General features: G+C 34.0%; 1 protein-coding gene across 1 annotated transcript in view; it reads right to left on the bottom strand.

Moving 5' to 3' along the window:
• The window catches only part of LOC145291244 (116 kDa U5 small nuclear ribonucleoprotein component-like), a 109,210-nt gene that overhangs the window by 51,364 nt on the left and 34,353 nt on the right, over positions 1-23,493 (bottom strand). The window contains exons 6-11 of the mRNA XM_080136851.1: positions 20,665-20,740; positions 19,244-19,309; positions 16,362-16,397; positions 8,638-8,728; positions 6,958-7,040; positions 2,372-2,538 (exon numbers count right to left, since the gene is read on the bottom strand). Coding sequence (XP_079992977.1) covers positions 2,372-2,538; positions 6,958-7,040; positions 8,638-8,728; positions 16,362-16,397; positions 19,244-19,309; positions 20,665-20,740 — 519 coding nt within the window. The remainder of the gene's footprint in view (positions 1-2,371; positions 2,539-6,957; positions 7,041-8,637; positions 8,729-16,361; positions 16,398-19,243; positions 19,310-20,664; positions 20,741-23,493) is intronic.

Raw genomic sequence — 23,493 nt, 5'->3', positions numbered from 1 at the left:
ATCGCTTTCCCACAGAAGAGACGTTGCGAGCCTGTCTCTGCTTTATCGTTATTTTCATGGCAAGTGCTCATCTGAGCTCCAATCTTTGGTCCTCCCTGGCCTGACTTTCACAAAAACCATTCATCTAGTAGAAATCACTATCAATAATTTCCCCCACTAAATGTAGATTCCATGAACAAAGTTTCTTTCTAAGAACTGCATACATGTAGAACTACCCTGCTTCCCAACTGACTACAATATGGTTGTCTTCAAGTCCAACGCAAACAAATTCTTGGTGAGTCATCCCCTTATGTAATCTGATTTACCAAATTTCCACTACTAACAATTACTACAACACGTTCCCTTTGACCACTGTATACTCATTAACCCTTATCTTTGAGTGGCCTCCGAGCCTTGATAAGTGGTGACTCCTTTGTATAAAAAAAAAAACCTGGGAGGAAAAATTAAATCTTAACAGGATAGAGAAAAGTGTGGAGAACAGGAGGTTTCAATTGTATGGCTAAATTGAAAAATAAAAAAAAAATGGATGAGAGTTCTTGGGTCAATAGATGTAGAGGAGTTCATATAGGAAAACATATGAGGAAGATGGACTTGATAGAAAGAGATAAATAAAGACCTGGTCAGAGATAGGTTAACTTGAAAGTCAATTATTAAAAGTCATTCAACATATGCCGGCATGTAAAAATGACGTTAACTCGGACATGATAATGATGAGACCTTGTAGATAGTGGAGAAAATTTTTTTTTTTTTTTTTCATTGATTACTATTAGGCCAGTACTTTCTTTGTCAGCATTCATTATCTGGGGCCAAAAATAAAACAAAGTTATTAACCAATGTTAAATACATGCACTGTTATCTATTAAGCCAATAAACTGAGCATGCGTGGAAATGCACAAGTGTATGAGTCGGGCCTACCTGCGGTGAAAAGCGAACTTGGGACCTTTCGATTACCAATCAAGTCTAACAATGAGTTACACCCATCTTACCCAAAAGCGACGAGTTAGTTTCGCCCAACGGCTATAAAAAAAAAACAAGCCGGTAAGTGATTGAGCATTGAAATACACTGTTTGGATAAAGTGTCTCGCAGATTGCATTTCACATCATGGCATGTCGATTTGGCGAGATTGTTCGGTGCTGCTTGGGAACGTGTGTGTCGATTCAATATTATTCATGGTGTGGCATGTCGATTTAGCGATGGCGTTCGGAATTGCGTGGACGAATTTGTTAAGGACCATGCCGTCACTTGTGAAAAAAAATATACACACATATATATATATATATATATTTTTTTTTTTACTGGCATCCTCTCTCTCTCTCCTTCGTGTAGCGACTGTTTACCCAATGTTACACTTTTTTCGGATAACCAGCTAAAAGAGAATAAGGGATTTTTTTTTTTTAACTAATGAGTCATAATTTACTAAAGCCTAAAGGCCACTGGAGGATAAGAGTTAATGGATTGATGCCTAATACTATGAAAGGACTAGAAATAATGAGTAAAAAAGGCAAGAGTTAATTACTTAAGAGGATTGTAGTTAGCAAGGAAGTAGTAACTGTTATCTATTAAGCCAATAAACCGAGCATGCGTGGAAGTGCATAAGCGTATGAGTCGGGCCTACCTGCGGTGAAAAGCGAACCCGGGACCTTTCGATTGTGTATTGTGTTCCACAAATAAAAGTTCTTAAAAACAAACTTTGTTTATGGAAGTACCATATAGCTTTAGGTACACAGAGGAAGAAAGTTCTTTACTTTGATAAAAGTTAGGGTCTTGCTGTAAATGTTTTACAGAGAATAACCAAAGATTCTAGCTCAGTTAAACACCTACCATGAAAATAAAGATAGAGTAGAGAAAGACTAGTAATGTCTCTTCTATGAGAAAGGAACTGTAGAGAATAGATGAGATCATCCCCCCCACTAGATTATAAAGTCAATTTTGTACTCTGCCATGGCAGGAAAGATTGTTCAGAGTAGCACAACTCCAGATGTGGCAAGAGTACTTTATATTAGGCAGAGGATCGCATCAGAAGTCAAATCCTTTCTGAAGTGGTAGAATGATCAAACCAGTTTCTTAGTGACCTTAGCAACAGATTTGAGACTTCCATTCCAGGTTTGAAGTGAAAGTCAGTCCTAGCTTATCAAGGTAAGCAACTTCCTCCAGGAGAGAGCAATTTATTTCAACTGAGGCAAAACAAGGATCCAAGAGTTAGTGGTGAAAAAAGAGAAGCCTAGTTTTAGGAATTGACAAGACCCTTTCCAGCATTGTTCCACGTTGAAAATGCAATCATATTGCATTAACATGACAAATGGATATAGCCGAATATGTTACACAACATCTCTAAATTAAAAATAAAACAACACCAAGAATAAATCTCACCTGATGATGGTATTGACCTCATCAAGAATATGTCGGAGTTTATAGTACGCATCTGTTGGCGGCAATTTCAGCTCTTGCATCAAGCGGTCCACTTTGTTAATACACACGCAAACCGCAAGACGTTCTTGAACTGCATACTTAATCAATCTTTCAGTATTCAACATTACCTGAATGAGAGAAAGAAACAAAACAATTCATCATGAAAAATACCTTCATACAAAATTCTTGATAATACTTATAACACTATCTCTAACTATATAGATTATGAAATGTTGTTACAAAAGTCAGAGATGAGTCCTAAATAAAAGTAATTACAGAGGCTCAAAGTTGATGGATCAGGTTCCAAAAGTGGTTGGGAGAAGAACTGAGCAGCAAATCAGTCAGATAAGCAAAGATGAAATGCAGTTTGATTTTATGCAAGAAAGAAGACATAGAGTAATTTACATGTGTTGGTATATCGGAAACAATACAAAAAAAAAAAGTATGCTATAACTAGCAATACACATGAAAAAATTGAAATAGCTTAAAATATTTCAATATTGCCATCTTTAGAAAGAGCTTGATGAGCTAAGAAAGAATCTTTTTAAATTTTTAAAATCCAATTAAAATTAATGACTATTTTTCTGCCTCACACGTTTGGATATTTTTCCCTCTTTAAGACCATATGCGCTTTGTCACATTTTTTACACAACTTTTTCAGCAAAAATGCTATATAAAGATTATTAAAGATATTAAAACAGAAGATTAAGCAATTAAATTTACCATATAAGTGTATTTTTGTGCTAGGAATTAGAATATGCTACTGAAAATATCCAAAAATTAATGGTTTCCAAATAATCTGCAGTAAATGCACATAAATATGCTGCAATTCATTAAAAATGCCATGTATCCATTAAAAGAAAAGAAGTTAAACAACTCAAAGCTGAATTGTAACGCATTATATGTTCAAATAACTGAAATCGAAATCTAGGAGTGTTTAAAAATGAATATATTGCAATATTTCATTGGTATTATTGTAGAGTAATACCTTCCGTTAACCCCCCCCTCCATCTGGCCACCTCTCCAAAATATGCGATTTTACCTTTGTAGGCATACAATCACATTTACATGTGAATACCTTAAAAAACTTTAATGAAAGATAAAGGAGAATTATTTTAGAATTTAATGTAAAATGATTCCTTATTTTGAGCCATTCTAGAGTTTTAGGGCAGTTAACCATTTTTTTTCTATCGGAGATAAATCCTGTGCGCCTTTTTTTTTTTTTCTAAAGACGATTATGTGTGGTTTTAAAAGGGACTTTGTATCATTATGAGAGGGTGGGGAAGTTGCCAGTCTGACTTTCGGTTAATGATAGAGCTAAGGAAAATTATGTGTGAACACCCTGAAGACCTGATAGAATCAAAACAAAAACAATTTTAGAATTTAGAATGGGGGTTGGTTTCACATAAATTTAATGTAAAATAATTCACCATTTTGAGACCATTCTAGTGTTTTAGGACAGTTTATTTTTTTATGGGCGATAAATGGTGCACTTTTCTTTAAGAAAGGATTTTTTTTAGACACTTATATGTAGCTTACCAAGGAACTTTGTTTGGTAAGGAGCTTGCCACTTAGACTTAGCGTTATTGTTAGGGCTAAAAAAGATTTTAAGAGGAGGAGGCTTGCCACTCGTACCTAGGGTTAGAGGTAGGATTAAGGGAGTTTTTTTTTTAAGGCGTTTGACCCCCATATTTACAGTTAAGGGGTCATAATTATTGGCCTTTGAAAATGTTATGCCTTAGATTTTGGACATCAAATTATTTTTAAATATGAAATTTATTTTTATTTGTTTGTCGTAATTCTTAAGGGGTGTGAAACTTAACAAGTATTACGACAAATAGACAAAAATAAATTTTGGTACTCATGCAGCGTGATCCGTGCTGCAATAATAACGTTATTATTTAAAAAGCCATTCTTAACATGAGGAGGGTAGGATGTTTTGTACTTATTCTGTACAATCGAATAAAAAAACTTATCATAAAACTTTAATTCGAAAATATCGACGAAAAAAGCGACTCCTCCCTGTAGAAAAGTGCCCAGTTGAGGGTGAAGAAATTAATGTTTTTAGCCAATTTTTCAGTATTTGTTGTCTAATGGTCGAGCTTCAAAACGATACTGATCTTGTGAAAATTCGTTGCCTCTGTCAAAAGTTTTAGGCAGACATGCAAACATACATACATTTATATATTAGTAGCTCAAATTTCCGACCCAAACCAATTAAAAAGCTTGCCCTATCTCTGAATACCCTTTATGTAAAATTTAAAATGTTTAGACGAGAAATTCTCTGAGTAATTTGGTAGAGACCGCAGGTCAATTTATTTTTTAACTTTGACCCCTATAATGACCCCTTAACATCTATTGTTTTGGGCTCAAATCAAGTTATTAAGTTAGATCCATATTCAAGAAACCTATATCTAAAATTTCAAGTGTTTAGACCCAAAATTGGCAGAGGTGTTTGTTTAGTAGAGTTCTCAAAGATCAAATCGTTGAACTTTGACCCCTTAACAGCCAAATTTCTGTCCGAAAACCTATTACAAAGATTTTCCCAAATCTCAGTACCCTGTATATCAAATTTCGAGTCTGTAGATTGAAAATTGACAGAGTTATTGTGTAGGAAAATATACACAGACAGACAGACAGACACTTTCATATATATACTAGCAAATGGGTTCAAAAACAGCCTACAGAAAATGGACTCTGATTTATGAAAGTATGATAGGTTATGAAAAGGAAGGGTTGTAAAGAGATAGCTTCGTTTTTGAGGGTATCAAAACCAAAGCAAAATATGATGAAAGTAAAAATAAAATGGATAAACCCATAATTTATTATACCATACCTGTTCACACTGAAACACTTATCACAATATTCTGTGGATCTATATTAAAAAACCTTGTTAAACTTTGTGACATATTTCCATTCTATGGAGGACAGGTGCGAACGAACACCCCATAATTTTATTATACCATATGTCTTCAAACTGAAACATAATTATCAAAGTATACTTACGCAGATAGATATGAAAAGCCTTTATTAAAGTTTGTGCCTATATTTCCATTCCATGGAGGCCAGGCACGAACGCAGACCCCACAATTTTATTATACCGTCCTTATTTAAGTTAAAACATACTTATCAAAGTATTCTTATGTACATCTATATCAAAAACACTTGTAAACGTTTTTTTTTTTAATTTTTTATTTCCATACTTTGTGGACCAGGCACGAACGCAGACCCCCACAATTTTAATGAACCACCGTTCTCCCAGATCAAACATACCCATTCCTGTGTCTCGATACATCTTCTATCATTATATGTAATCAGATTTTTAAAATAGTCAACCATATAGGAGCCTATTCATGACCAGACACACACACACACACACATTCAGCTTTATATTATATATATATATATATATATATATATATATATATATACACACACACACACACATACACATGAGATACACACAAATATCATCCATTTGTGAGTGAAAACAAAGGAATTGTGTTTACATTCACAGAAAAAAGGAATGGTGCTTAAAATTGTGCTGAAAGTAAGAAAAAAATAAAACGTTTGTTCTATTTAGGGAAAAGTAAAAAAAAAGTTATTTTTGTGTTAAAATGTGGTTTCATTGTAATATGAATTATAAAAGAGAGAAAGCGAAAAGAAGAGAATCTCATGTATTCTCCATGGTCAGGTATTTGTAACCCACAGAGGCCCATGAGCAGCTCCTGTTTGCATCTTTTTTTTTTCATATGGAAAATCCACTTCTCCAAGTTTCAGCTAAAACTGGTCTACTTTTGCCATAGCAAATGCAAACACCGGATTTCTCGGCAATCATCAGTGGCCGAAGAAAATCACAAAACAAAACATAAAAAAACATGCAAATCACTTCCGAAATAATAAAAATAAATCATGATTGTAATGCAACATTCAACCTATCAATCTAAACCCATGTTGACTCCTGCATCTCAATTAGCCATCTCATAATTACGTTTTTTTCTTTATAATTATTTATATATTCCTCACCATTTGCTTAACATCAACTCAACCGATTTAGGGTGTGACGGCCTCCCAAGGTAAATGTTACAACCAATATTACAATCACATGAACGGTTTTCAATCACAACCAAATCAATTTTACACAAAGTTCAACAAATCAACAAATTGTCCTCAAACACAACAAAAATCCACAATAAACTGCATAAAATTGTAAAAGCAGTAAAAAGTACAACAGTTTAATTCGTAAGATGTTCAGAAACACAAAAACATTTTTTTTTTTTGCTTTGCAGTTCTTTCCAGCTCAATTTACAGCTCACTTGCAATAAAACAAACTCATTCTCTGGTAATACCGGTTTATAACAATGAAAAATCACTTCATTCACTCTTTTTTTTTTTTTTTTTTGATTAGCGTGTTACATATGCCGGCCTTTTTTTTATTTTATGCACCCTTCATTTCTCGTCACGTGAACACCTTCAAACATTTCTGAAACGGATAGATCAGTCTACCCCATAGCAAAGTGATAAAAATAAAAATAGAAAATACTTACTCCTTCAGCTGCATCAACAAAGATGATGGCACCATCACTCAATCGGAATGCGGATGACACTTCATCTGAGAAGTTCACATGTCCTATTAACAGAAAATACAAATGATGATCGTACATATGATGTTAATTTCAACAAATTTATTTCAATCGTGTAGCATCTATGTCTGTAATATATAATTATGTATTTACTAGTGCTTTTTTTTTTTTTTTTTTTTTACACGGTGGTCACCACTTATCAAGGCCGGAAGCCACTCAGGGATAAGGGTTATTGCAAGTACAGTACGTTAGTGTGGAGATTTAATGAAGTGTCTACTTAAGGGGGCGGTTCATCAGGAATTTGTTTATGTTGGACTTGAAGACATCCAGGTTGTAGTCAGGTGGGAAGCAGGAAGACCGAACAGAGTTCCACAGAAGCTTTGGGACGATTAATCGGAATTGGAAAAATTGGAATATTTTAAGGTATCGGAATCGAAATTGTAAAAATTTTTCCCGATTTTCTGATGCCAAAACGATTCTTTTAATTGTCTTTTTTATTTATTTATTTTTTTTAAAGCAAAATCTTTCATTGCTGGAAATAATGATAAAATAATAAATATTTATTGATTTTAAAATACCAGTTAAAAAGCTAAAATCAATAAATCGTCCTGCACAAGTATATTTTTACATTTAGGAAAATATCTGCATGTTTAACATGTGTATTCTTACGGTAATTGGAGAAAATCACAACTATATAGTTAAATATTTAGAGATTTATAAAGAATCGGTAATTGTATCAGAATTGGGAAAAATATTGGAATCGTCCCATCATTAGTATTTATATCTATATGTATTTATGTCTTATAATATATAATTATGTACTTGTCTATAATATATAATTCAATTTGAAGATCTTAAATAATTAAATATGCAAAAAAAAAAAAAAAAATGAAAATGTTCCCCAAATTTGTCATTTTTTTCCTAATAAATTTGAAATCTTCAAAAAACAAAAACTGGTAAATTTCTCGGTTTTTATGATTACTTCTTGTGTTTAATTTGTTTTACTTTTGTTTTTCATACATCCTGATTAGAAACTGAAAATAAACTAAGATGAATGTACAAAATGTATAACGATTTTTTCAATTTTGACCCCTTTAAAAACTATTTTAACCAACTAAAGACCCATAAAAGAAGGTCCGTAAAAAATCCAATCATTTGAGGTCCCTAGCGCCGCTCTGTGATTTTTAGTTATGGAGGAGATAGAGTTTGAAAATATGGAGACAGACAGACAGGCATATAGCCATTTATATATTATATTTAAAGTTAAAATCCAATTAATATTACACATATAACTCAAGAAAAACACACATGAAATGAGTCAACCATATAGAATAAGCAAAATCAACACAACATCGGGTCAAATTCGGTCGCCATTTTGTTTATTCAGACAATGTTGACACATTTTAAGTATGCGTTTCTTAAGTTACATGCGTAATACTAAATTAATTTTAACTCTAAATGGTTCAGCGTTTATAGATATCGAACAAAAAACAACAGCATAAAACCATTTTTACTGTCTATACAGAAGTTTTTCTGACATTTTGCTCTGGCTGCGATCTTTAACACTTAGCAAAAACATGTTTACCTTTTGAATTTCCCTAAACTATACAATAAAAGAAATCTAATAAGCTATCAAGATCTTACCTGGCGTGTCGAACACATTCAGTAAATACGATTTGTTTCTCGTATCTTGCATGACAAGTGTAACAGGAGTACTTTTTATGCTGACACCACGCTGTAAATATAAAAACAGTTTTAGTAAGAGAGTTTCACCTGTACAATATACGCAGATCTTGTTATCTTGCTGGTCAGCATGCACACCTTCCTAATTGTATACAAACATGGTGGAAGAACGGGCAAGTAATAGTGAGGGAAGGCGAATGATGTAAATAAAGAAATTTAAAAAAAAAAGGAGGATTAAAAAAAAAATATCGGTAAATGTTTACTTTAACTACAACAGAACACAGACCAATAAAATTTGTTTTTTAATAGGTTTTCGGGGTCGTTAACAACGAATTTGATATTCAAACCCGTCACAAATTTACCGTTTGCATGGTATTAACCCCTGAACCCTCGCACTATTTTGCACCAACTCACCGCCATCGTTTATGCTATTCTTACATGATGCGTTCGCGCATGGACGCGCGTAGTAAGGTGACTTGTCACACCGCGAAAGAATTTTTTAGCAGACATTTGAAATAAGAAAGTTTTCACAAACAAAATAAAATATGGTTCATTTTATTGTGTTACATAGTTTTTGATGCTTTTTAATTGACCTAAAAAAATTAAGGCGGTGAGTTGGTACAAAATAGTGCGAGGGTTTAGGGGTTAATACCATGCAAACGGTAAATTTGCGACAGGTTTGAATATCAGATTCGTTGTCAGCGACCCCGAAAACCTATAAATAACAAATTTTATTGGTCGGTGTTCTGTTGTAGTTAAAGTAAACATTTACCAAAATATCAAATGATAATTTCAGTGATTTTCAACCTTTTTGAAGGCATGGATCGTCTGAGGAGCTTAATTTTTCTTGTGGCTCCCATGTACTTGAATGTATATAAGGAATTTTTCTTAATAAAATAAAAGGTTTACATTCTCAAAAAACACAATACTATCTAAATTTGTTTCTTCCAAGAGAATTACAAATTCATGTGAAATTTGATCTTGATGATTTTTCGAACAGAACTAGAAAGTTTGGCTTTGTTTTAGTAAGACGTGCACCCATCTGTTCTTCAAGTGCTACTAATTTTTTATCTTTTCTTACTTTTAATATTTGTCATGGTGAAGAATCCTAAGTATGACGTAGAAAACAGCAAGAGAATACACACACTTTTTTTTTTAGATTGATGGATATTCTTTTGCAGTTAAAATCCAAAATAAGTCCGAATCAAGTTCAACGTGATTCATCTTAAGTATCCGGTCATTTGAAATACCTGCCAACTCTTCCTCTTTGGTCAAACTGAAATCCATGTCCATAAATACAATGAATGGGTTTCTAATACAATTAGATTTCTTCAAGCAATATAGAAGGAAATTATTTATCAAATCGTTTAATTAAAGATCTCAAATCCTTAATTATCAGTTGCAAAATTAGCATTACAAGCGTATGTCGTATTTTTGTGGGCATCAGCAATATTACATACCTAATGTGCTTCAACAAGTCATATCTTTTTTATTTGTGGGTCAATATTTAAAAGAATTACATTGCTGGAAAGAGAATAGATTATTCTATTCTCTTTCCAGCAATGTAATTCTTCCAATGATGTTAATTTATTTTGCTTTTATGCGTTCAATGCTTTTATTTTTCAAGTTAAAAAATGAAAAAAGATGGTAAAAAAATAATGCCAACAAAAAGGGAAACTGTTTTTCAATGTTTACATATACGTTATGTTTGGATAAACATGCGCGGGGTCAAATTTAATATGGCTGAAATTTTTCAGGCTATATAAGCATAGAAGTCCATCTCTACTTAACTTTGGTTTATATTTTTACGACCACAGGAAGCAAAGTTATAACCTAGCAAAGTTGACGAAGAATATTTCAAAATTGATAAGATAAATCGGCATATTTCATCCATTTTCATATAGATAATAGTTTCAGATTTTCATGTATAATATGTCAATATTTGATAATTATTAATTGTGCGGAAATTACTTAAAAATGTTATCTTTCAAAAAAATTCAAATCCATTTAATGAGGAAAACGGCTTGCTATGCGCTAATACATTGACCAGCTGGTCAGCGCATTAACGAGTTTTGCTTGTATTCTCTTAAAAATAAAAAAAATGTTTATTCTGCTTTCAAAACGAAAGCAAAAAAATCAGTTTCATTTTTTATTCTGACTTTGTCAATTTAAAAAAATTATTTTCAAGTTTTTCAAATTTGATTTCCAAACAATACTATTTTGTTGTTTTTAATGCTTTGTCATTTGTCATGGCACTAAGTGCACATGTACTAAAAACGTTAAAAACACAACAAGATGTACTAAGTACATGCATTTCTGTTACCATTGTATTTATAACTTCTGACTAGTACTTAAGGTAGAATTATGTTTTTTAGTGGTAACAAAAAAATATATAACAAATAAAAGGTACTTGTGCACTTATGCTACCATGTTGAAATAATAACATTATTATTTAGAAACCCATTCTTAACATGGGGAAGGAAAGGTGTTTTGTTAATTATTCTGTGCTTTCACCTAACAATTAAATAAAAAAGATATTGTGAAACTTGAATTTATTTTTAACTCATTGTCAAGACCATTTTTTCGAATCTGTAAAACAAAACCGTTTTTTTTTTTTTAAATTTAAGATATCTGAATAATAACAATCTATTATATATATATAAAAGTGAACGTGTCTGTGTGTCTGTCTGTCTGTGTACATTTTCCCATGCAATAATTCTTTCAATTTTCAGTCTATTTGATATACAAGGTACTGAGATTTGGAAAAATCTTTGTAATCCATTTTCAGCCAGAAATTTGGCTGTTAAGGGGTCAAAGTTCAACGATTTACCTTTGAGAACTCTACCAAACTCCTCCGCCAATTTTGGGTCTAAACACTTGAAATTTTAGATATAGGTTCCTTGGACATGGATCTAACTTGATTTGAGCCCAAAACAATAAATGTTAAGGAGTCATAATAGGGGTCAAAGTTAAAAAAATTGACGTTTTTTTTTTTTTGCTCCGCATACACCTCCAAACAACCGGGCAACGCCGGGCTGAAATAATAATAATTAGACAGTTCGATAAAGAATTTGATTGTGATGCATTCTGTAAATTTTTACCTTTTAAGGTTTTCGGCTATGCTGAAAATGAATATCACATTTAAATTCTCAGTAAATAAGTAGCTTTCCGGATATTAAGCAATGTCATTTTTTACATTATTACTGGTGGTCATCTTGGTACACGCGTTTGCGATAATTTAAAAAAAATTAATATTTGTACATCTGATTTTATAATTTATGGTTTATGGTAAAGAGATACATCAGATTTGACTGCATAATCAGAAAGAGCACACAATTTTTACATAAGAGTGCCAAGTTTCATGAGAATAGCTTGAAAAATAAATAAATAAATAGTGGCGAAATTACCCAATTTCTTGAAATGTTGAGGTCCGTAATTTAGCCTACTTTTTCTAAAGAAAAATGTCCACGGAATAGCCTAAATTTTGGCACTTAAAATTCTCATAACTTTTGAACTGCTGATGGTATTTGCATAATTCAAACGGTTTAAAACATCTTTTACATAGCTCTTTTCATGAAAGTTGATAAAATAACAATTATCTAAAAAGAAAAAGTCAAAATGTCAAACAAATTCGTCCTTTGAATTAAAATGGGAAACATTTCACAATTGCTTTGTGAAACATGCTTTTTCCAAATAATCCATGTCCTTTTAAACGCATTAATCTTGTCAACTCAAGTTAGATTCTTCTTTTTTTCGTTGCATACTCATATTTAAATCATTCAAGTGCTGGAAGATAAGTAGGACAATTTTGAACACCAACTTTCACCATTCAGAAATTTCACTTATTCAAACTTATTGTAAAGAAAATCAACAATTCTTCACCAAGTTCATAAAATCGAGATAACACCCACCCTCAAGAGAGCCATCTGACTTCTGTATGAAGTAGAAAAGTGGCGTGTTCAGCATCCATGCTTTTGTAAAGTTTAGTGAACTGCCAACATTTCTTGATTTTAAGTAGTTGATTATTTTGACCATCATATCAAGTACATCTTTTAACTATCGGCCAATAGTTTTGGCAAATAGGGATTCACAATGCAGAAAGCAGTGTGCTGTGAAAATATTTGGTTGACACATTGCTTAACCAATGTAATAAAACCTTTCATCCTTGCAATCATTGATGGACAATCATCCTTGCATATTCCAACATACTTCTGCCATGTTATGTGTCAGGGATTCAAATACGAGGGGAATAGACCTTTTGTCCTTTTGTTGTTTCAGGCTGTAAAATGTTTTTGACTCCTAATGGGGGTATGAGACGAATGGATTCGCCAATCATTTTTATAACCACCGGCTGTGCTAAACAACCAATGAAAACGTTTCAAAATTATTATAAGAATTCTCGAATTTTGGATTCAATCAGTTCGCCGTTAAGTACGCCACGGACCGCATTTGATTCTTGGCCGCCATCTTGTTTACTGACCTGAACTACGCCGCCATCTTTGTTCAACACAATGTCTCAAAACTGAACAGGTTAACTACGCCACGGACCACATTTGATTCTTGGCCGCCATCTTGCTTACTGATCTGAATTACGCCGCCATCTTTGTTCAACACAATGTCTCAAAACTTAACACGGGCAATTCTCTGCAACATAAAATGTCTTCGACAACTGCATCTTTTTCAATAAACCTAATAAAAGCTGTGATTTCCTACTTATATCAGTGCTTTCATCCACTTCAATCATAAGAAAATTGGCAGCTTTCAATTTTAAAATAACTCTTTTTGATACTGACTGACATGTCAGTAATCTGCCTGTCGTAGAGTTGAATGTAATAAGCAAAGAAGAAAGCACCCACGTGTGTGTGGATTATGTGGCTATACGATTTACCTTCAGATGAGAGAGAGAGAGAGATAGATTAAAGATAGCGGGTGTGGCTTTATAAGGTGTAGTCTTGTGAAATCGCATGAGATCACACTGCCCACTGCACACATATGCAAATAAAATGGAGTCAGTTTTTTTAATAAAATGCCTGTTGGCAGAGGTGAGCGGAGATGCGTGCTTGAAGTTGAGAGAGAAAGTTGTGATGAAGTTTACAGTGAAAAATTCTATCTAAACTTTTTGTTTATTTTATTTATCCTTTTTCTGTTTCTGTTTACCAGCCCATTTAACTGCACCTGCAACACAATAAGTGTTGTCAGACTTAATTTCAGCAGCAGCATCTCCCCCAAAAAATCTTTGTCATTGTAATGCATGCGGGTAATATTAATTACTAGCATTTCAGCCCGGTGTTGCCCAGGTGTATGTTAAGAAAAAAAAAAAAAAAAAAAAAAAAAAAAGCGGTGAATTTTTTAAACTTTGACCCCTATTATGACCCCTTAACATTTATTGTTTTGGGCTTAAATCAAGTTATTAAGTTAGATCCATGTCCAAGGAACCTATATCTAAAATTTCAAGTGTTTAGACCCAAAATTGGCGGAGGAGTTTAGTGGAGTTCTCAAAAGTCAAATCGTTGAACTTTGACCCCTTAACAGCCAAATTTCTGGCTGAAAACGGATTACAAAAATTTTCCCAAATCTCAGTACCCTGTATATCAAATTTCAAGTCTGTAGACTGAAAATTGACAGAGTTATTGCATAGGAAAATGTACACAGACACGTTCACTTTTATATATATAATAGATTAGCACATTCTTTCGACGCAGAGATAAGGGAGAGATAGAACAACAAACAACATGTCATATACAACTAATGTTTTTCATTCACGATTCCTAGTACATTTGCAACTACTTGCGGGTAATATCACTAAATACTGTATTGATAGTGAGAAAATAATAGTGTCACATTAAAAATGTTTTTTCTTTTGTTAAATATTGTTGCATTAGGAGTCATTTTGAGTTAAAATTTTGAAAAATACATATTTTTAATATGTGAACTTAAAGTAAAAAATAATTTTTTTTTTTTTCACTCATGTTCACCCCCTACAAAGCATATCGCCACTTGGACGTAAAGGGCTACTATTTGGGGCCATGTCTAGGAAAGATTAACAAGACATTTGTTTATGTTACATTTAAACTTCTGCATATCAGTACAGCCAGGGAAGCAGGCAACAGGAAGAGAATTCCAAAGTCTAGCTGTTCGAGGGAAGAAACTATTAGAATAGAAAGCTTTCTGGCATTTAGGGACAACAACAGTGAAGGGGTGATATCTTATTGCTAAGCGGGTTTGTCAAGGATATGTACATCGAGGGGGTACAAGTGAAACGAGTTCATCAGAACACATTTCATTAAAATATTTGTAAAACAGGCACAGTGATGCAACATTGTGGCGATGAGACAGGGTCTGGAGCTTAGTTGATAAAGTGGGACCGATTAGATTGACAACTCTTTTTTTAACTTTATCTAAGAGGAAGAGACCAGTGGTAGATGCACCAGCCCAGATGTGGCAACAATACTCCATGCATGGGCGAATGGTGGCCTTGTAAAGGTACAGGATACTCTCAGGCGTGAGTAGTCTTCTAGCTCGATAAAGGGTACCCACCTTCTTTGCAGCAGCCTTTGCAATGTCCTCTATACATTTGTTCCAGTTCATATTGCCTGCAAATGTTAGGCCGAAGAGTTTGAAGGTAAAATTATCAGGTAGGGTGCTATTTGTCATGGATATAGGTGGCTGGAGAGGCGTCTTGCAATTGTTAAAGGAGAGCAGCTTAGTTTTACTAGCATTAAATGTTACCATCCATTTGTGGCCCCATTCCACTATAGTCTGGAGGTCGTTTTTTAACGATTTTGCCATTGTTTTAGATTTATGTACATCTGTTCTTCCCTCATGCATATCATAGAGCATTATATCATCAGCAAATATACCCATTTCAGACACAATATTATTAGGGAGGTTGTTTATGAATATCAGGAATAATAATGGTCCAAGGATCGACTCCCGAGACACTCCTACATTAATGTTATGCTGCTTGGATGTACGTCCGTCAATGACAACCTGTATGCTTCTATTGTCTAAGAAAGATCTAATTATATTAGTATACGTCCAGTTATACCATACGATTTCATTTTCATTAACAGCCCTTTATGCCAGACTTTAAAGGTCTTGGACATATCAAGGGCTACAGCCCTGGCTCCACCCGCCTCATCCAGTACATGGTAAATACGTTTAGAAATGACTGTTAAAATATGTGCAGTAGAATGACATTGACAAACAGTATGGATTCAGGCAGAGAGAAGATTCGTTTTTGCTTATAATATTACGAATATGAACAGTTTTGCTCACCTCCTCATCACATTAGAATATTGGCTCTACTTTTAAAAAATTAATTTAATTTGGTTGGTTAGTTGATTGTTTTTGTTTTACGGCATATCAACCCTTTTCAGGTTATCTAATGCCGAAGCCAAAGATTTTGAAGAAAACATTTTTAATACACTATATTTGTTGTTTTCCAGTCAGTTTCTATTTAACCTATAGTTGGGACCCTACTACCACTCTGGGTCAGAGTGGACCTGGGAGCAATGGCAATTAAAGGGTGGCTCCACACTCCCCAAAGCCCACAAGCTGGAGCCTCACCACTGGATATAGTTTAAGGTCATATCCAGGACCTTGTTTAATTTGGAAGCATTAAGCATAGAAAGAGAACACAAAGAAAAGAATATATAAAAACAACAATAAATTGTTGCACTTACTTCAATTTCTGTCAGCAACGTGTCTGTGTAACGTAACTGTAAGTAAAAAAAGAAGACAGAATGCACATAAAAATTAAAAAAAAACATGTTGATAATAATGCTATCAAGGTTGTTGAAATGCCTTGTTACCTTGGTGATACAACAGGAGCATCTGGGCAGCAACATAGTTTCCACAGAGAGAGATATCGGAATTCGCATCTCAAAAGCATGGACCACATTGGATGGGCTACATTCAGTATGGACTTCGGGACTGGCTGACAAACTGAAAAGGCAATTCTTCAGGGCAGTGGTAGAGTCTGTCCTTGTTTACGGTGCTACAACCTGGACACTCATCAAAAGATTGGAAAGAAAACTAGACGGCACATACACCTGTATGCTAAGAATAATATTAAATATATCTTGGCAAAATCATCCCACGAACCAGCAACTTTATGGCAACCTACCTGCCATATCTAATACCATCAGAAAAAGACGCCTACAATTTGCCGATCATTGTCTGAGGAGCAAGCATGAATTGGTGAATGATGTATTGCTATGGACTCCACAACACGAACGCGCAAGCAGAGGATGACCTAGATCCACATACATCCAACAAATAGCACACGACGCCAACTGTGAACCTGAAGATCTGAGGCAACTGATGGAAGACAGGAAACTCTGGAGAGGAAGAGTCACATTGGTCCGGGCAAGGAGCCCGTCATGATGATGATGATGACAACAGGAGCAGAAGACGGAACAAATGTTAGTGTGATTATGAGTTAGAAATGAATAGACTAAGTTATAGGAACTTCTGCCACCACAACTTCTGAAATGACATTACCCAGAGTACTTGGATAAGTAAATTTAGTGCTTCTTCATTATCATATTGAAATTTGAAATATTTTATTTCAAGTAAAATCAATGGTATCTACAGTAGAACCTCGGGATATGACATTAATCCGTTCCGGGGTAGGTGAAATCGTCGTATGGGGGGCCTAAGCAAAATTTTATACAATACATATTAAAAATTAGTAACAAAATACAGAACAGTATATAACACACATGTATATAATCAAATAACATTATAAATAACACCGTAAGGCAGGGGCAAATGCCATAACCAGGGGCTAGAAAAACATTGTATTTCACATCATAACCTAAAAAAAGTATCCCGGGGTCACCTGTACTTAATTATCATGTCACAGTAATGAACATATCCCAAAATTATGAAAAATGATCAAGTAGAAAATCAATTATTAATGAAAACAGTTTTCAAAGATAATTAGCAAAAATTTAGTTTTGCTAAATTAGGTTAAGATTTACTAAGTTTTCAGAAAATAATTATCTTGCTTGCTATAATTTGAATTCTCCTGTTTATTTATTCTTTTTTTTACTATTTTCATTAATAATTAATTTTCTACCTATCGTTTTTTCAAAATTGTGGGATATGTTCATTACTGCAACATGACAATTAAGAAGATACTGTAGGTTTTACTTAGAATTCCATATTTCAATTTTTGAATTTTGTCCTAATAACGAAGAAGCACCATACATTTTATTTTGATCAAATAGGGATCAGCATTTACACTGGACATTCACATACAGAAAACATGACTTTTTACTTCATTTTAGTTATAACTTGAAAATTTAGAAATTAAAAAAAAAAAAAAAAAAGTAAAAATGCTAATAAGAGGTTCGTATAGAGGTCAACATTAAAGACGATAAATTTATAGATATGTCAATTTTCTTGCATTCACCTACAATTCCACCAATACAGAATACATCTTTCGGTTCCACTTTAAAAATTAAATAGGTACTTGTACAGTTTAATCAAAACATTAAAAAAATGAAAATCTTGAAAAAAAGTTATATTGTATTTTATGCAATTAAGTTCTCTGAAAAAAAAAAATTTCACCTAATTTGATCAATTTTTTTTTTTTTTTTTACAGCAGAAAAACGATTTGTTATGACAACAAGCAAAAGGTAGACATGTTTTGATATTTAGACCACAAGGAAAGAAGAAAAGCTATTATTTAACATGGGGAGAGGAGGAGTGTTGGCACTCTAGACCAAGTGCACCCCCCTCCTTTCCTCGTAGTCCAAAAATTAAAATACCACCATATTAATTTATTTTTATTTCAGACTACTAGTCTCATCTTTATTAGTTGTTTTTCATCTTTTATTGGATTGTTTATTCACAACGTTTCGGCCAACTAATTCCTCTGGCCTTCGTCAGGTGGTAACTGCAACGGATAGGAACTTCGAATCTCCTAACTGCATTCTCAGCCATCATTAAAAATCGTTTCATAAGAAGGAACATAACAAAGTTAATAAATTGTACGATCGTTTCGGAAACGATGTTTTTATTGAGATAGACATTAAGTCATGGACAATAATTTTAACATATATTTTTTTGAAACAAAGTCTCCTCATCAGCAAAAATATTGGGTGGGTTTTTTTTTAAAGTCACAAAAAATAAACCTAACATTTTTTAAGTAAGGCAGATGTATCGTATAATGGTTCGCTTTTTAAAAATCGTAAGTATCATGGTCAGAGCATTCATTTTAATGTTAAATGTAGCTTATGTATATATATATATATATATATATATATATATATATATATATGTGTGTGTGTATGTGTACATATATGTGTGTATTTACCTACATTTACCTACACATTAATTTCATTCAAATATTTAAAAAATCTGTTTAACCCTTTGAACCCATCAATTACCACTAATTGTTATCTGGCTTCAAATATTAAAATCTTAATTTCATAGACGTAGGATAAGGTGGAGTCTTTTCATTCCTTGAAAATATTTCCACCAAGCACGAATCAGTATTACCCATTTCCTCCAAAAATATAGCAATATGAATTCAAATGAAATGTTCAAAACTTACATCATTGTCATCGTTTCTTTCAAGTCCTGGATGAGTCTGTTCCATTAAACAATCAATAAAGGAAGTCTACGCAAAACAAGAAACGTAAACATGTTAAATGCACACAAAACAATTTAATACTTTGTCAAAAATCCTATCTTATTTCAATGAACAAACAAAAAAATGACAAAAACAAAAATCTTTATCATTAACTTTGAATTGTTTTGCAATTTTTGAGATGAGGATTGATATTTTGTATAGAGTGGGGCAGAGTATTTAAATTTGGTGCCCTAAAGCAATGGTTGTTCCAAGCAACAATCAAATGAGTGCGCTATTAATTTATATATAAATTATTTCTAATTACAAAAATTTGTATTATTTGGATTATCCAGACTACTGTTCTCATCTTTAGTGCTATTTTCACAATGTGTTGTTCGATGTAATCTTCAACCTTCTTCAGGTGTATTGTGTTGAATTTGGGAATCTGCATAGATTTCAAAATGGAATCCATTATTTAATCCACAAAGGTAGCAGGTATTTATGTAGAGGATAAAGTATTTGGTAAAATTCAGTTGTAAGTTACACTCTTCTAGAGGTTGAAGATTCCATTCTTAACGCGGACGACACTCAAAATACAACTGCGAATGATTTAGGACTTCTAACCAGTCATGACTCATGGAATGAGAGCATGCTGCACCCATGGATTAAATAAATAGTTCTGTTCAAAATTCCGCGTTGATTCCCCAAGTTCAATAGAAAGATTCCTGAGGTCAACAAGATAAACTAAAATATTGTAAAAATGACCTGTAAGATGAGAACAGTAATCCAAAGAATCCAAATTATTAATCCTCATCTAAAAAATTCAGAAACAATTCCAAAACTTTGGCTTTATATGAGAACAATTTTTCCAATTTTATTTTGTTAAGTATATAATTAAATTATTGCAAAAGTTAAAAATGTCAAATTAAAAAAAACGAACAATGCATTTAACAACTTCAGTGATTGCTTAAAATATGATTACTTTTATTGAAAATCTGTGTTCATTTTTTTCAATGTCGTCTGCCAGTTAACCAATGTGTATAATACTTTTGAAATGTTCCCAATAAACAGGACAGTGTAACTCCCATTTACAAGCATTTTAAAAAGTGTCCAATATAATGGACCAGGGAACTGAAGTTACAAAATAAAGTAAAGTAAAAAAAAAAAAAAAAATATTAAAGTTACAAAATAAACAAAAATTTTTTTTTTTTTTATCATTTTTCAGTTATAAAATGGAAAATCTTTTTTAAAAGTATTTCAGTTACAAAACAGAAAAATTTTTGAAAATATATTTCAGTTAATTTTTTTTTTAAACATATTAAAGTTACAAAATAAGAAAAAAAAAGTGGAAAAATATATTTCACTTAGAAAATAGTGAAATACAATGATTGTTAATGGCTCACCTTTCCATGATGCAAATGACCACACAGGGTCACATTACGAATAAGATCCGGAGTATCCATGAGATCCGCCAAAAATCTAAACAAAAAAATATCAAAACATGAATTTATTCATTAATGCAATAAATAAAAATGACAGAAAAATTTAATTATTTCTATGTTTTTGTAAATTCCAGCACTGTTGAGTCGGAACACAAAACTCCTTCACTTCAACTCCTCTATTTTTTGCATCACTTACTCCTCTTTCTATAATTAAGTGATTATGATTGTTATATTACGAATAAGTGCATCCATCCATCCATCCATAGCCTTGAACCCCTAAGGGGCATAGGCCATCTACAACTTTGGTAGATGCTTTTGTAGTGACTGAGTTCTTTTTACGGAGTAAGGGTGCTGGCCTCACGTCCAATCTTCCCAGAAGGTACATACAGCGCCTAGCCTTCCTAAATGGTCACCCATCTGGTACTGGTTAGGCTCAACGTTGCTTAACTTTGGTGATCTGGCGAGAACCGGTGTGTCAACGTGATTGTGCCGTACGAATAAGTGTATGGTGCCATGAAAGACAAAACAAGACAAAGACGGGATGGACAATTTAACTGATTAATATACAATCATTTACTTTAGGAATAAGTTGGGAGAAAAGTAAAAGATTTGTTAGTACAATGGCAGAAAGTCCTGGCGTGATAATAGTAGTAGTAAGAGTAATAATTCCTGTTGAAAAAGTAGTGACAATGGTGGCCGTGCTTTGTTTTGAGAATAAAATTGAAGGAAAAAGTTTGTCAGTTCAATAACAGAGATTTAATTGAAGGAAGTTATCCCAACTAACATCATGTAGCATGTAGCATCATATGCTTGCTGCTCTGTTTTGAGAAGATGATGACGTCACAGCTGTGTAGAAATTATCATGTGAGTCATCAAGAACCCTTAGAGTTTACTAACAAGGGTTCATTTGGCAATGTTTCTCTTCCTCTGAGTCTCTGTGAATGGGCATGTGCCCTACTTTATATAAAGAAATCTCGCAGGTGCCTGGCTCCCATGGAAAACTGTGTTCTGATTGGTTAAAGTTAGGTTACACAACCAATCAAACTCTAGGTTTTTTTTTTTTTTTTTTTTTACACAGTGATCACCACTTATCAAGGCCCGGAAGCCACTCAGGGATAAGGGTTATTGCAAGTACATCACGTTAGTGAGGAGATTTTATGAAGTGTTTAATTAGGGGGATGGTTCATTAGGAATTTGTTAACATTAGACTTGAAGACATCCAAGTTGTAGTCCGGAGGGAAGCAGGCAGACGGAACAGAGTTCCACAGGCGTGCAGTTCTAAGAAAGAAGCTTTGCTCATGAAATCCGCGTTTTGATTTAGGCACAGATATAGAGTGGGGGAAATTTTTCACAGTGGATTCAGCTAGACGGGTGTTTTTCGTGAAAGTTTGGCGAGGGGGGACCAGGGATTGGAGTTCAGACGAGCATCTGCCATGAAAATAACGATAAAACAAGGATAGGCTCGCAACGTCTCTTCTGTGGGAGAGAGGTTGCAGGGTAGAGAAAAGGGCATCCCCCACTAAACCACGAAGTCTATTTTGTACTCTGTCAAGGCATGATAGGCTGTTTTTGGCAGCTCCTGCCCAGATATGGCAACAGTATTCCATCCTTGGCCGTACTTGGCTTTTATATAGATAGAGAATTGCATCAGTAGTGAGATATCTTCTGGAGCGGTAGAAGGATCCCACCATCTTTCCTGCGACCTTGGCAACAGACTTGATGTACGTGTTCCATTTCAGATCAGGAGTAAAGGTCAAACCCAAAAGCTTGTCAAAACACGGGGCCTCACCCAGACGAGAGCCATCCATCACAATTGATGCCAGCTGGGGATCAGAGCGTTGATGATGTAAGGATAGGAGTTTGGTTTTAGATGCATTAAAGGTAACTAGCCACATCTTCCCCCACTGAACCACGCGCTCGAGATCAGAGGAGAGAGAATCCGAGAGAACTTCGTCATTTACAGCCTTTGATGTGTTGCCGTAGATGGTCGTGTCATCAGCATAGATGTCAACGAATGATTTAAGTATGTGTTTAGGGAGGTCATTGATGTAGATCAGGAAGAGAGTTGGGCCGAGGATTGACCCCTGAGGGACTCCAGCATTTATATTGCAGGCCTCCGATTTTAGTCCATCTACCACTACTCTTATGAGCCTATCGGAGAGAAATGATTTAATGATTGAGAAAACATTTCCAGTTATACCGTAGCTGGAAATCTTGTGAAGTAGACCCTTATGCCATACTTTGTCAAAGGCCTTTGATATGTCAAGAGCTATTGCCCTAGAAAGGAAGCCTTTGTCAAGAGATTCACTAATCCTGTGGGATATAACCGTCAGCACATCTGCGGTAGATCTTGCAGAGCGGAAACCATATTGTGTGTCACTAAGAAGGTTGTTTCTGCTGAGGTGGTTGACTATTTCTCTATTTAATATTGATTCCAGTAACTTACTCATAACACAGAGAAGACTTATTGGTCTGTATTGAGAGGGAGATGACTTATCACCTGAATTCTTAAATACAGGGCAAACTGATGAGGTCTTCCAGGGGGTCGGAAAGCACTTCTCCTTAAGGCAGCGCTTAAATAGTTTCGTAAGTATGGGAGCAAGTTCTGGTTGAAGCTTTTTTAACACTATAATTGGGATGCCATCAGGGCCAGTTGCTTTACTGGAATCTAGGTTTTTTATTAGCTTGGCGACCTCATGCACGGATATTTGTATATTACCTAGCTTGTTCTGTTATAGGAGGAAATATGGGGAGTTGATGGCCTTCGTCGCATAGGGTAGAATTAGCTGC

The sequence above is a fragment of the Euprymna scolopes genome, chromosome 12 (genome assembly GCF_053919585.1).
Source record: "Euprymna scolopes isolate OS-2025 chromosome 12, ASM5391958v1, whole genome shotgun sequence".
Classification (NCBI taxonomy): domain Eukaryota; kingdom Metazoa; phylum Mollusca; class Cephalopoda; order Sepiida; family Sepiolidae; genus Euprymna; species Euprymna scolopes.
The sequence above is the reverse complement of the archived record's forward strand: the minus strand, read 5'-3'. Positions and strand labels throughout refer to the sequence as shown.